This window comes from Onthophagus taurus, chromosome 7 (genome assembly GCF_036711975.1).
Source record: "Onthophagus taurus isolate NC chromosome 7, IU_Otau_3.0, whole genome shotgun sequence".
NCBI lineage: Eukaryota > Metazoa > Arthropoda > Insecta > Coleoptera > Scarabaeidae > Onthophagus > Onthophagus taurus.
Genome location: NC_091972.1, coordinates 9,065,111 through 9,080,042, shown reverse-complemented (window position 1 = coordinate 9,080,042; position 14,932 = coordinate 9,065,111). Strand labels below are relative to the sequence as shown.

General features: G+C 32.3%; 1 protein-coding gene across 1 annotated transcript; it reads left to right on the top strand.

The window, feature by feature from the left end:
- Positions 1 to 33: 33 nt before the first annotated feature.
- LOC111424536 (Homocysteine-induced endoplasmic reticulum protein) lies at positions 34 to 7,570 on the top strand. The gene is made up of 4 exons (XM_023058114.2): positions 34 to 309; positions 1,726 to 2,202; positions 6,023 to 6,378; positions 6,554 to 7,570. The coding sequence occupies exons 2-4, from the start codon at positions 2,068 to 2,070 to the stop codon at positions 7,014 to 7,016; spliced, it is 954 nt and encodes a 317-aa protein (XP_022913882.1). The 5' UTR covers positions 34 to 309; positions 1,726 to 2,067; the 3' UTR covers positions 7,017 to 7,570.
- Positions 7,571 to 14,932: the final 7,362 nt, after the last annotated feature.

Below are 14,932 nucleotides of genomic sequence, written 5' to 3'. Positions count from 1 at the left end.
TGTTTTTCATTGAAGTTTACAAAACATTGTCTTTCAATCGTCTGGTCATCTGTCAGTTGAAAATTATCAGTGCCGCAGGTGAAATTATTCTATTTAGTTTTTTTTCGGCAAAACTACAAACGTTGGCCGCTTGTATTTTAAAACTTGCGACACCAGAGAAAGTGTTCGTTTGATAATAATGGGATATTTTCAAAAAAAATCTGTTGGTATCAACATCACTCAGCGGATTATTTAGCGTTCTTAATTGAATAAAAAAGTCTTTTTTATTTGGTGTTTGAAGAAAAACTTTTGGAATTAATTGTTTTAAAGGTAAGTATACATTTTAAAATATTTGTATACTTTAGCTCTTATTTTGTTAAGATTGTTCGATTATAACATCAATTTAATACTTTGCCATCAAAACATTTTTATTTAATCTTTTTAAACTCCCTAAGGAACCAGAAAATTGATTCGTTATAACCAAAGTTTAATAAGCATAAATTAAACAATTTGGGAACAAGTGATTTTTTTCATCCCAACCCAACCTAACTTAAATTTACTTTTAAAGTAAAGGCAATAAGTTATTTGAAACACTTTGAAGGGTTTATTGCTATATTCCAGGATTTTAACCATTTGGCCAGAATGCTTAAGGTGCCGACTAGCACCTTATAATTAGCAGAATTATTATTACCTAAAAAACCGTTCAAGGTGATCCAATTTCTTTGAAGGTTTTTTCATCCGAAATCATCACTTTTTCAAAATCAGTAGTTTTCATCAACTCTACACGTACTCATACATCACACCGCGTTCATGTTTGAACTTTAAGGATTATAACTTACGAAGGGAAACAGCACCGTTCAATAGCGCATTTTTATGGGCAAGGATTGTACTGAATGATGTAATAGATAGAGTAACTTCAAAAGTAGCCAAAAAAGCCATTTTTCTAGTACATAAAGTCAAATATCTCAAAATAATGACGTGATGGACCAATTCTGAGCTTGCATTGTTATTCTATGCAGAAAATTAAAATTACTTCGAAAATGACTCTCAGCTGACTGACAACAAGACCTTGCAAATCTGTGTCATAGTTGATCATAGGTAATTCGTAAATAATAATAAGCGATAAATTTGACAACAATGATTTTTTTCTGGTCGACTGGCCTTTGAAAAATCTAAGAAGTGGGATATTCTTTAAAAGTTGCGCACTCCGCATTTTTTAATATTTTTATTTATTCATATAATAGAAACAATTAATCAATATGAAGGTTGTTACATTATAAACAATAAAGTTGACCCATTTTCCAGACAATTAATGATACGACGTGTTTTTACTCATAATACTTTTGATGCGAACTGTATATACCGAAAATTTGATATAACTCGCAATATATGAATGCTGTAACCAAAGTTACGAAACTACTATGCACTTGCACTGTCCCACATAAAATGCAACATAGCTTAATAGTACAGGCATTGGGTAGTTTTGCAAAGGAAAAATTGCTTGGAAAAGATTTATATGGAAATATATTTTTGAATATTGAATCTTAAGTGAAATTCACTGTATATATTGTGTCTCCATCTCTTAATAAGTAGTTGTACTAATAGAAACAGTTCACTTTTCACTCATATTTACATTTATTTCCTAATATTTACATTTAATGAGAAAGCCAATTTTTAATGTGCTTAAATTTATTAATATTCACTTAATTACTAGTTATAAACAATTAAAGATATCTTTTTTTGTAGTTACCTTGTGGATGAATTAATTCTGGCTGCTTGAAGTGGAGTCACGTGATTCGGTCAGGCCGAGCAAAAGGACCAATCGCGTACAGACAAATACTAAACTCCGTAAATTGTGACAGTGCGTACTATAGATAAATAGAATAGAATAATTGCGTTGGAAGTGACAGTATTGTTGGGTCAACAGCTACGTTCGCGATTACCTACTAACAATAATAATAAACAACGATAACCGGAAGTTTAACGATTTTTTTTTATTTGGTTGGCGAGTTCTTGAAGACGAACGAGAGGTTTTGTTGTTATACGTTTCCCAAAGTGGAGCTGACGAACGAGGAGGAGCTGGAGAACATGGACTCGCTTCCTGTCACGCTCATAGTGAAAGCACCAAATCAACAAATAGAGGATCAAACGGTCAAATGCGAACTATCCTGGACAATTAACAAATTGAAACAACATTTATCTGAGGTTTACCCAAGTAAACCGGTAAGTTGAGTGAGAAGTTAAAGATGTTTAATACGTGGAAAAGTTTATTGAAACACCTTTAAATGCCCCATATTTTATACATTAGTTTTAGGTATTACATCATTTCTTTGTGTACAAGCAATTGGTTTTAAAAACGCATAGAAATATTAACACATACATTTAGTTAATAATAAATATTAATATCAATGGGAGTACACCAAGAAATTGATGAAACTTTTTTTATATATGTTGCATCATTCTGTTGTACGAATTTAAATTTCATATTCTTTATATTTATCTATTTTATATACTTTGCATAGAATGCCAACGTTTCATGTTTCCTTATCTACAATGTTTTTGTAGATTATGAGAATAAGCAAATATTTAATTTAAATCATATTTTAAAATATTTTTAAACTTTGACATTATACAGGTGTTTATTAATGGTAAAAAATGTCAATTTCAACATTTATTCTTTAATAAGGTATAGGAATTAACATATCATCCGGTGTTAAGAATTTTAATGTAAGTAATGTTCCAGATATAACTCAGCCTTTAAATTATTGCCTTATTAGTAAACACTCTTATTTTAACTAAATGAAAAGTCAAGTTTTTGCAAATATTTTAAGTGTTCCTTGTATTACAAGATAAGAAAAAGCTGTGATAACAAAAAGAGTTTCAAAAAATTTTACTGTTTATTGTTACATAATTATTTTTTATTTCAACCTTGAAATTAATCAGTGCTTTTTAAACTACTATGCACTGTCCCACATAAAATGCAACATAGCTTAATAGTGCGCCTGTACTATTAAGGATTGAGTAATTTTGCAAAGGCAAAGTTTTGCTTGGAAAAAGGTGATGTCCTTATAACTTGAGCTTCCCTCTTAAGAGACGCATGGCTAAACCCGATTGTTTCTGGTTCTAGGTCTAGTATTAGTTCTACTTTTCGTTCAATAAAAATATACCAGACTTAGAACTAGAAACATTCGGGTTTAGCCGCACGTCTTTCAAGACGGCTAAACCCGAATGATTCTAGTTCTAGTGGTAGTGTAAAAATAGAACTAGAAGTATCGGATTTAGCCGTGCGTCTGAAGACGTCTTTAGACATGTTGCATTTTATGTGGCATAAAGTAAGTAGGTACGCCCTGGTTTCTATGGAAATATATTTTGGTAGATTGCACTTTAAGTGAAATTCACTGTATTAAGCTACCATTCAGGACAGATTAGATTAAGCTACCACTCAGGATTAAGCACTCGTGAAAGGCGTCAGACTGCAAACCGCAGGCGACACTACTGGTTTATATATCCAATAATTTATTCCAATATCGGCGGCACTTCGCATACAAATTAAGGTATCATTCCATAACAGATGTAGCACTGCAAATCGCATGCGACACTTTGGTACATGTATAATTTGTATGTAAAGTGCCGCCGCGCTTCGAATCCTTACCATTGAGATATAATATAAACCAGTATTGTAGCCTGAGATATGCAGTCTGACGCCTGTCACGGAATTGTACCTTTATACTGGGTGATTCATAACTCGTGTGCAATATTTTGAATTCTGATGCAAAATAAAGTTTTAAACAAAAAATAGGAATAAAATTTTCACGTTTTCGCCGTTATTTATGAGTTATACAAGTTTTAAACATTTTAGCACAGAAACTTTATAGTTAATAATAATACGTGTTCGGAAAAAAGACTTGTCATGGAAACGCAATAATATAAATAAAATTAATTTGACAATTGCAAATTATTTAAAGTCGCTTACACTCAAATACTTATTAGTGATTATGCCACAATTTACTAATCAAGAGTATGCGGGTATCATTTTTGTTTATGGTTTCTGCAATGGAATCGCCTTAGCAGTCACTACAGAATATCGCTGAAGATTTCCATATTTAGGCAGCCGTCTTCAGCAGTCTTTTCTCTGGCGTACAGCAGCAAATCATAGCGTATTTGCTACAATGTACAGACAGAGGAAGCCTTTATTGACGTGATTACTGATGCACCTTTCGTAAGCACAAGAAGAGTTTCCAGAAGACTTGGACCTTTTTAATCGTTTGTTTATCAATCATTACGGTGAGAAGTGCTTCATTCGTATCACATGCAGTATAAAACCAACAAATAAGGGTTCAATTTTGTAAATAATTCTTACAACAGCATAGGCAAAATCCAAATTTTTTTTATTTAATTGTTTGGTCTGACGAAGCATCTTTTACAAGACATGATGTCAATAACGTGCATAACAGTCACGTGTACTCAGTAGAGAATCCGCACCGCATTAGGGTTAGGGTTTTGCAGCAAAGGTTCTATGTATCTTCAATAGATAAATATTACCACTTGTGCTCATCGATCAATTAAATTCAGACGGTTATCTAAATCTATTGCAAAACGAAGATATTCCGTTGGCACAGCTAAGAGACATTTGGTATTAACATGATGGTGCACCTCCACACATAACAAGAGTAGTTGTTACCTGGTTAATTTAATGCAAGATTACCAGACCACAACCTACCAGATTTTGTTTTGTGGGATACATTAAGAGATTTAGTATATTAAGTAGAAATTACCACCATTCAACAACTACAAGAAAGAATAATAAACGCTGTTGAAGAATTGGGAACTAATGGAACTTTAAACCATGTTAACACTTTCGTGACCGATCACGTATTTTTACGTTTTATATTGTCATCAGTGAGGAGCCGCTCACGTATTTTTACGTTTTTATATTGTCTATAGTCAGGCGCCGCTCACGTATTTTTACGTTTATATCACATTACTTGCGGCTCCTGGCGTAACAATACGTAGTGAAGATGCCGGCCATTGACGTTATCCTAATTGTATATGGAGCGGACGCGAAAGTGTTAATAACTCACTGGTACGTCGCTGTAAGACATATTTCCAAAGAAATGGAAATCATTTTGTGCAAACGTGAAATTTTTATTCTTATTTTTTTACAACATGTTATAACAGGATATATGTATCTCTATGACAACTAGTAGTGTGTTCTACGGTTTGCAGTCTGTCATCAGTCTTGGAATGGCATCTTAATACATGTACCAAAGTGTCGCTTGCAAAAACACTGATTAATTTTACAACACTCAACATTTTTAGGATATATCAAGACTTTTGTGAGTCTTCTGTGAACAATAAAAAATAGCGAATTATTCACCAACTTTATAGTTATGTAGCATTGTAATTCATGTTTAAAGTAAAATGTTATAACAGCTGCCTGCGTATTTTATAAACATTTCGTAGCGTTTGTATTGCATTTTATATCTTTTTCAATTTCTAGTTTCAGCGATAATTTTGATTTTGCGTTTAATAAAATTAACAAATCATAAATGTTTTCATTACGTTTTCTGCGTCTGGAGATAACACTTTGATAAATATTACAAACAAAATGATTTGCTTAAACAAACACAATAAAACTTAATTACTACCTATTTATTTTGGGTAATAATTTTTATAGCAAATAAAAATCTTTTTAAATTGAAGTAAATTGAGTACTCTTTTTAGATAAGATACAAATATATTAAAACGTTTTGAATAAAAAATATAAACTTAGTGTAATAATTTAGTTAAACGCGATATATTGTCTTAACTTTTTGTAGTTATATTAAGATAATAATTTTTTAATTCTATATTTATTAACACAAATGATACGTTAAAAAAACACACCTTTAGTTTTTATGAAGTATTTTGCTGTAATAATATTAGAATTAGTCATACATTTACTACACCACTACCTCAATTGTTATAAATAATTCATGATTCATTCAATCTGAAACATAATACTACATAACTTTTAATTAATATTATATTAAAATTTTTTTAGCCATCACACGAACAAAAATTAATCTATTCAGGACAACTTCTAAACGATACAGTAGTATTGGGCGATATTTTACGTCAATACGACGGCCAAGACACCCATACAGTTCACTTGGTGTGTACACCAAATTTAAGTACAACCACCGTCACAGCGAATACCAGTAACGTGCCGCCTCAACTTAGACAGAGACAATCAACAACATCATCGGGGCCTTCGTCAAGTATGCCCAACATAACCATCCCAGCGAACGTAACCGCAACTAGCGTTAACGCCAATCCAAATGTACCGCATGATATGTGTGCACAATACATCCTTATGCAACAAGCTTATTTACAATACATGAGTCACTATATGAATCTGTAAGTTGGTGTTAAATATTAATTTCAAAACATACTTGATAAAATTGTATCTTTATTTTTATCTTTGATTCGTATCAAATATAAGAAAGAAAAAAAATTGTACGTTCTTATCAAGTACTTGAGATTGTGTTTATTTCTAGTATATTCTGAGATTTTTGATTATTTATTTTTTTAGATATGCAAGTGCTGCGAATCAAAATGTTGATGCAGCAAATTTGGCACCACAAGCACAACCAGTAATAAATCAACAACCTGTAAACGGCGATTTGGCAAACGCGAATAATGTGGTACAGCCTCAACAAAACGCATTGGCAGCTCAAAACGCGGCTCCTGCAAACGGAGAACCTGAGGAAGAAAGAGAACTTCTTGATGTGATCTACACTGTACTGAGAATAATTTTATTCTCAGCGATTTTATTTTATTATTCAACACCGCTTCGGTATTTATTCGTTTTATTCCTTGTCGTCTGCCTTTATATTTACCGGATGGGCTTTTTCCGAATAGTTAACGTTAACAATAACAACATAGTACAAGGTGAACCAGCCGTAGAAGAGGCTCCAACGCGGTTAATGGTGGCCTGGACGTTTTTTACGACGTTTTTTGCTTCATTAATACCAGAAATCCCTAACGTCGTCTAGCTTTTATTAACTTCTAAAACCTACAGTTGAGTATTGGGTTTGGCAATCAGAGAGACGTATTGAAAGACAATATTCAATTTATTATCAATAATTATGGAATTAAATTTATTATTTTTACCACCATATTTAGTGTTGGCTGTTATTATTAATATTATTATTGTTGTTTTTACTTATTTTTGTTGTACCCCCAATTTTCTAGTGTATTTATACGTTGTATTTATAGGCTAACTGTGGAAATCTTCTCACAATTGAAACTTGTACGTTTCCATTATTACTGAATATTGAATTTTAAATTCCTCTTGCCTCTAGTTATTTTTCACGTTTTTATTCGGATTTTGCTCTGGGCTAATTCCAGAATAAAATCAATTTCGAGGTATTTGAAAAAGTAAACACTTTTCAACGTGTGAATACTTAACTGCTGTATCAGCTGTATATTTGTATAGCATTAATAAATTTAATATTATTACTGATTATATTGTGAAAAAAGTTTCAGTATGTACATAAAAAACTCATAGCTTTAGATTTGTGATTTAAATATAAGTGTCTTACTAGTATTTCTTTTTTTTTTGGTTTCATTTATTCTGCTACAACCTTACTTGGAAAAGTCATATACCTTGTAAATGTTCCCAGATGTTTGTTATACATTGGTAGAAAACAATAACATATTACTATAACATTTTCATGGCTTTGAATGCTATTAGCTCTATTACCATCTTGTTAAAGCAAGTGCCAATTTCTTTTTTTTATTGTTATTGAGTGTATATGTGATAGTGTCTTGATATAATATGCAATTGAAACGACGTTTCAGTTAATAGCAGTGCAATTAACGTAAATTTAATTACTAAAAATCGTTATGGTAATTAAGTAGTAATTGCTCTTGATTGTATGAATTCTTAAAATGGAATTGGTTAATACAAAAACTTATCTGTAAAGAAGATTCCCATTATTGGTTACAATGCACTCTAAGCTACTGTAAGTTAGATGGAGCTTCACAAATCATCTTGCGTTTCAATGTGCATGGAAAATTAATGAATAACCTCAATATGATAGTAAACATTATTTAGCAAAAGACATCATTTGTTTGTTTGATCATAATAGATTGACCCCATTTACTTCGTGCTTTTGGAAACTTCTTTACAAAACAAGCCTAAATGGAAAGCGATTCTGAACGCGTTACTCCAAGTATGTGCATAAGGACTACATATGAATCTATGAAGCTATTCTGAAAGAAAATAGTCTTAATCCCAACGTTCTGAAATGCGGAATGTGTTAATTCTGTCAAATTCAGTTTTCTATTCTTCATTTTTCATTTTATTATTCTACTTTTTTTCTGGATTATGATGATTCATATTCTATTTCATTGTGAAGGTTGGTGGATAAAGGCTAAGGATATGTTCCAAGCTTAAGAAGTGTACTAGCATGATTACTTGATGACATTGAATATTTGACTGGCTTCATGAACATTTAACACTAAAATTTAGTGTAGTATATGTTTTAACTGCATGAATTCTGCTGTTTAAGGTTAATTCTTGAATATAATTAAGAATTTAATTCAGAATTTATAAAGAATGCTGTTATTTACCTAGATAAGTTGTTCAAACGCCAAGAAAACACCAATTTTGCTATAATAAAATAGTTTACATGCAAAATTTCATTAAAACTATTTCCTCTAACGACAAATATATCATGCCCCGGAACCGATTCAATGATAATAGTCTGACTACTGGCTTCGTTTCACTCTAATTGACAAAGCTACTACATAACAGGATTTAAGTAAAATGGTCTTATGCCGCACAAGGAGCGAGCGAACGACTTACATAATCCCCTATGTAACGGCGAGCCACAGTTGTACTACACTTGTCCGTTGTTGGTAATAAATTTAAATAGTTCTATACCACCAACAACGTAACGTGTATTAACCGACGCGTTTAAATACGCAAAAGAAAAATTTAAACGGTTTCATTAATCTTAATGGAATTAGTGCGTGGCAAAAACGAAAGCGCTAAAGAAAGTTTCCGGTATATCAGCTCATTCCTTCTAATTGTACAATTGTAACAATTATCTTCCCTATTTTCAAGAAAATTTCACTTGATTATTGAAGAAGAAAGCGATGGTGATGGATCATTTCTTAACATGGCTAAACCAACCTAGTTTCCTTCTTGTATTTCGATCATCATAGCCTTAACTTCCAGGTCTTTCCTTATAATTACATTTCTGGTTTCATCGATATATCTAATTTTATAATTTTCATTAAATAACCAGTTCTCACTTCCATAGTGTAACGTTGGCAGTCTGTAAAGAAAAGGCTTTCAATTTGAAAATCTCGGTTACTCTTTCCATTGCCATCTTTCGAGCCGTAAAGTAATTGTTGAGATAATTGGCTGTCTGTCAACTGTAAAGTCCCGGCAACGAGAAGTTCCATTCCCGGGATAAAATGGTACGGGTATGGATCGAGAGCGGCAAGGAACAAGGAACGGGGTCGAGAAGTGAAGCGAACAGTTTAATGAGTGATTTAGTGGCACAAAGCCGGCGGCCCGTCACCCGTGGGACTCCGTATCAGGACGGGAACAGGCCCGGGAAACGGGCCGCGGCCGTCGCAGAACGAACCGACGCCAATGCGGACCACCCCCAGCTTTAACACCCACCAAACCTCCAGAGAGATTGACGCTAATCTCCACAGAGCAGAGAAGCGAAAACTTTTCAATTGATAAACCGCGACCAAACCAATTAAACAAAATTGAATCTAAACATTAGTATTATTGTTTTCAGTATTTGAAAGAAATTTTTATACAAAACATTTAAGAGACATATTAGAACCACGACCTGAACCATCTTCAAGTGTTCATGTAAAATGCTGGTTATAACTGACACGTTTGGCTACAAATTGTTAAGTTTGTTACTCAAGATTCATTGTATTTCAAGTTTGATCTTAAGAGTGTTTTGTAATTTGTCCTAGCTTATTACATGTTTTTGAAGCGTTGGTTTTAATCAATTTGAATCTAATATTGAGTTCATTACAAAATATCTTATTGTATCTTGACAGTAAAGAAATTGACTTTTGTCTTTCATGAGGGAGAATTGTAATTTGATGATGGCAATTTAAAGTACAAAATATTCTTTAAAATTATTTTAATTATCATAAAATGTTAAAGAAGTTTTTAATAAATAAGTTTTTAGTTAGATAAAGCATAGTGAGAGGCGTCTAAAGCGAGATTGAGAGGTTCAGTCCGGAAACGACCCCTGCAAGGGTGGTCCCAAAGGGCGAGCTGATATCGCGGGAAACGATCGGCGTAAATTGAAACTCATTCACGACGATAATTGGTCCGCTTTCGTGGGACGCGGCCGCCTGCAACGGGCCGATTTGGGTTCAAGCCGGGCTGCGGTAGTGAAATGGTGCGTGCCCCTTTCGCGCCGCCGCCGCCGACAACCGCCCACGTCCCTCCGATTCATCCCCCTAGCGCGCGTCACGAGAGATTGGATTGCGCGGACGGAGGATTTTCATCCGCCTTTCTCCACCCTTTTTTTTTCATCATTTTTTTTTCGGTGGGATGCTATTGTGAGCGGTGGTGAGCGAGCGATAATTGGAAAACCGGACGTCTATTTTCAAACTCTAAACAATAAAAAAATATGTGTATATTCATGCAAATCATATCTAGAACAAAAGATTATAACAGGGTTGAAATCAATTAATAATAATGATTACATAAAAATCGATGAAATTAATTAATTAACGTTTAACAAAAAGGACGAGAAAAACATAGTATTATCATCAAAATATCATTATAATTATAAAAATTACAGATATAAGATAAAGTTCTTTATGGAGAATTTGAACGGTTGTGTCGAAAATTTTAATGAGAACAACAATTTGATGTTGACGGAGAAAATTTTCTTTTGGTCATTTAACTGATTTTGAATCGCATTTATTTGAGATTCCACTGATTGTCGCCTATGGTTACATTTTGTTACATTTGTTACATTTTCCAGTTATTAATGGTAACTCTTGGGAATAGGAGCATTTTACAAAAAATCTTTTAGAACAGAAGTTGTAGCAAATTTGATTCGTAACAATATTGTTCTCTTTCAGTTTTGCTCTTAGATACGTCAATATTAAGAAAAATACAAAAATATGAAAATGTGATGAATTTGTTGCTTTTTCAAGTTATTGTAGGTACCCGGGAATCCGAACATATTACAAAATAACTTTTAGAACAAAAGTTGTAGCCAATTTTATTCGTAACAATATTGCTCTCTTTCACTTTTGCTCTTAGATGCGTCAATATTGAGAAAAATACAAAAATATGAAAATTTGATGAATTTGTTGCATTTTTCAGTAATTAATGGTACCCGGAAATCGGAGCATATTACTAAAAAGCTTTTACAACAAAAGTTGTAGCAAATTTTATTCTAAACAATATTGCTCTCTTTCACTTTTGCTCATAGATGCGTCAATATTGAGAAAAATGCAAAAATATGAAAATTTGATGAATTTGTTGTGTTTTCAAGTTATTGATGGTACCCGGGAATCGGAACATATTACAAAAAAACTTTTAGAACAAAAGTTGTAGCAAATTTTATTCGTAACAATATTGCTCTCTTTTACTTTCGCTTTCAGATGCATCAATATTGAGAAAAATGAAAAAATATGAAAATTTGATGAATTTGTTGCTTTTTCAAGTAATTAATGGTAACACTTGGGAGTCCGGGGATATTACAAGAACACTTTTGGAACAAAAAATGTAGCAAATGTTATTCTAAACAATATTGCTCTGTTTCACTTTTGCTCTTAGATGCATCAATATTGAGAAAAATGCAAAAATATGAAAATTTGATGAATTTGTTGCGTTTTCAAGTTATTGGTGGTACCCGGGAATCGGAACATATTACAAAAAAACTTTTAGAACAAAAGTTATACCAAATTTTATTCGTAACAATATTATTCTCTTTCACTTTTGCTCTTAGATGCGTCAATATTGAGAAAAATACAAAAATATGAAAATTTGATGAATTTGTTGTATTTTCCAGTAATTAATGGTACCAGGAAATCGGAGCATATTACTAAAAAGCTTTTAAAACAAAAGTTGTACCAAATTTTATTCTAAACAATATTGATCTCTTTCACTTTTGCTCGTAGATGCATCAATATTGAGAAAAATGCAAAAATATGAAAATTTGATGAATTTGTTGTGTTTTCAAGTTATTGATGGTACCCGGGAATCGGAACATATTACAAAAAAACTTTTAGAACAAAAGTTGTAGCAAATTTTATTCTTAACAATATTGCTCTATTGCACTTTTGCTCTTAGATGCGTTAATATTGAGAAAAATACAAAAATATGAAAATTTTATGAATTTGTTGCATTTTTCAGTAAGTAATGGTACCCGGAAATCGGAGCATATTACGAAAAAGCTTTTAGAACAAAAGTTGTAGCAAATTTTATTCTAAAAAATACTGCTCTCTTTCACTTTCGCTTTCAGATGCATCAACACTGAGAAAAATGAAAAAATATGAAAATTTGATGAATTTGTTGCTTTTTCAAGTAATTAATAGTAACACTTGGAAGTCCGGGGATATTACAAGAACACTTTTCGAACAAAAAATGTAGCAAATGTTATTCTAAACAATATTGCTCTCTTTCACTTTTGCTCTTAGAAGTATCAATATTGAGAAAAATGCAAAAATATGAAAATTTTATGAATTTGTTGTGTTTTCAAGTTATTGATGCTACCCGGGAATCGGAACATGTTACAAAAAAACTTTTAGAACAAAAGTTGTAGCAAATTTTATTCGTAACAATATTGCTCTCTTGCACTTTTGCTCTTAGATTCGTCAATATTGAGAAAAATACAAAAATATGAAAATTTGTTGTATTTTCCAGTAATTAATGGTACCCGGAAATCGAAGCATATTACATAAAAGCTTTTAGAACAAAAATTACAGCAAACTTTATTCAAAACAATATTCCTCTTTTTCACCTTCGCTTTCAGATGCATCAATATTGAGAAAAATCCAAAAATACAATAATTTGATGAATTTCTCGCTTTTTCAAATTATTGTTGGTACCCGGGAATCGGAACATATTACAAAAAAACTTTTAGAACAGAAGTTGTAGCAAATTTTATTCGTAACAATATTGCTCTATTTCACTTTAGCTCTCAGGTGCATCAATATTGAGAAAATTGCAAAAATTTGATAAAATTGTTGCTTTTTCAAGTAATTAATGGTAACACTTGGGAGTCCGGAGATATTACACGAACACTTTTGAAACAAAAAATGTAGCAAATGTTAAAAACAATATTGCTCTGTTTCACTATTGCTCTCACATGCATCAATATTGAGAAAAATACTAAAATTTGGTCAATTTGTTGCATTTTCCAGTTATTAATGGTACCCGGAAATCGGAGCATATTACAAAAAAGCTTTTAGAACAAAAGTTGTAGCAAATGTTTCCTTAACAATATTGTTCTCTTTCACTTTTGCTCTCAGATCTTTCTACGTCAATGTAAGACAGTCCTAAGATCGTTGTACAACTCTTTTTTACAAAGTATTTATTTGTAAACAGTAGACAGCATTCCTCGTGGTAATTAAATACATAATACCATTATTTCCCCGTGTTTTCTAGATATTTACCACTCACTACTAAACATATTGCTCAATTTCTTCTCCCTTTTATTTATTAAGAAATCTCTCAAGTTTGGTTTCATCCCATTTAAAAACATTTAAGTTAAAAACCACGAAAAACCTTTAAATATCATTTCCCTCCTTCTAAATACCCTGATTATACATAATTATGCCCCACCCCATAAAAATATTTATCCCGTGGAAGGATTAAGGGTGTTAACAACCACTCAAAATGGTACTTAAAGATAACAATATGCCCTTTCAATTCGTAATCCTTAACATATTGTAAAGGGGGATTAACTTTGTCATCTGCTCTTATCGCGTAATGTCATCCAAACCCAAAACGTGCCCTGAAGAGATAATGTCTCGTTCTCAACAAAATTTTTACCAACCCTACGGTACTTTTCATAAAACGTTCAAAACAAAATAATGAAAGTGATTTATATAAAATTCGTTGTACATGTCGTTTACACGTTTACTAAAATTACATGTCTTATTATCTGTAATTTAAAGTGATTATCTTATGCAAATTGACCATAAAATACTTTTAAAGTAAGTCAACTCCTTTTAAACCATAACTGCATCCACTAACTTTCAGATTATTTTATTATATGAACGGTAGCTTTGAAAGCTCCATCTTTGGGCTATTGTTACGTCAATTCCTTATAAGAATAAAAATTACAAACAGGCTTCATGTAATAGAAAAGCTCGAAATGTCAGAATGTTTCTTGTCTTCCTTCCTGGAACAGTTTCAATGAGTTCTTTTCGTAATCATTACCCAACCGATGTTGAGAAATTCTGTAAAATTTCTCAACTTCCGCAATTCATCTCCAAGAAATAAAAAAAAAATACGAAAGGAAATCAGCTTCCGATAATCACCAACGTTCAACGACCACACGTTCGCACAGATTCGAAACGTCCTTAAATGAAAACTCACGCGACATGTGGCCGATGCTGCCCGGTTTAATTGCCCCACAACTTTCACTCATTGGCCATTCCTTCATTTTAGTATGCAGCGTTAGAGCAAAATTTGCTTTTACGCGTAGCACGTTGATTATTACTAGATTAATGAGGAGGATTTTAAATTTTAACGGTTTTCTTATTCCGAATTAGAACTTTCTATAACGCATGGGATGTTATTGAAAGAAGAAATAAAAAAAAACCTGTTGCGCAAGAAAGTTGCATAGTTCTAGAGACAACAGCCGGCTTGTTGGCTTTCATTTGACGCTTTCTACACTCATTTCAGTCTCGACTCATCGCAATAACTGCGATGATACAATGAATATGACACAAA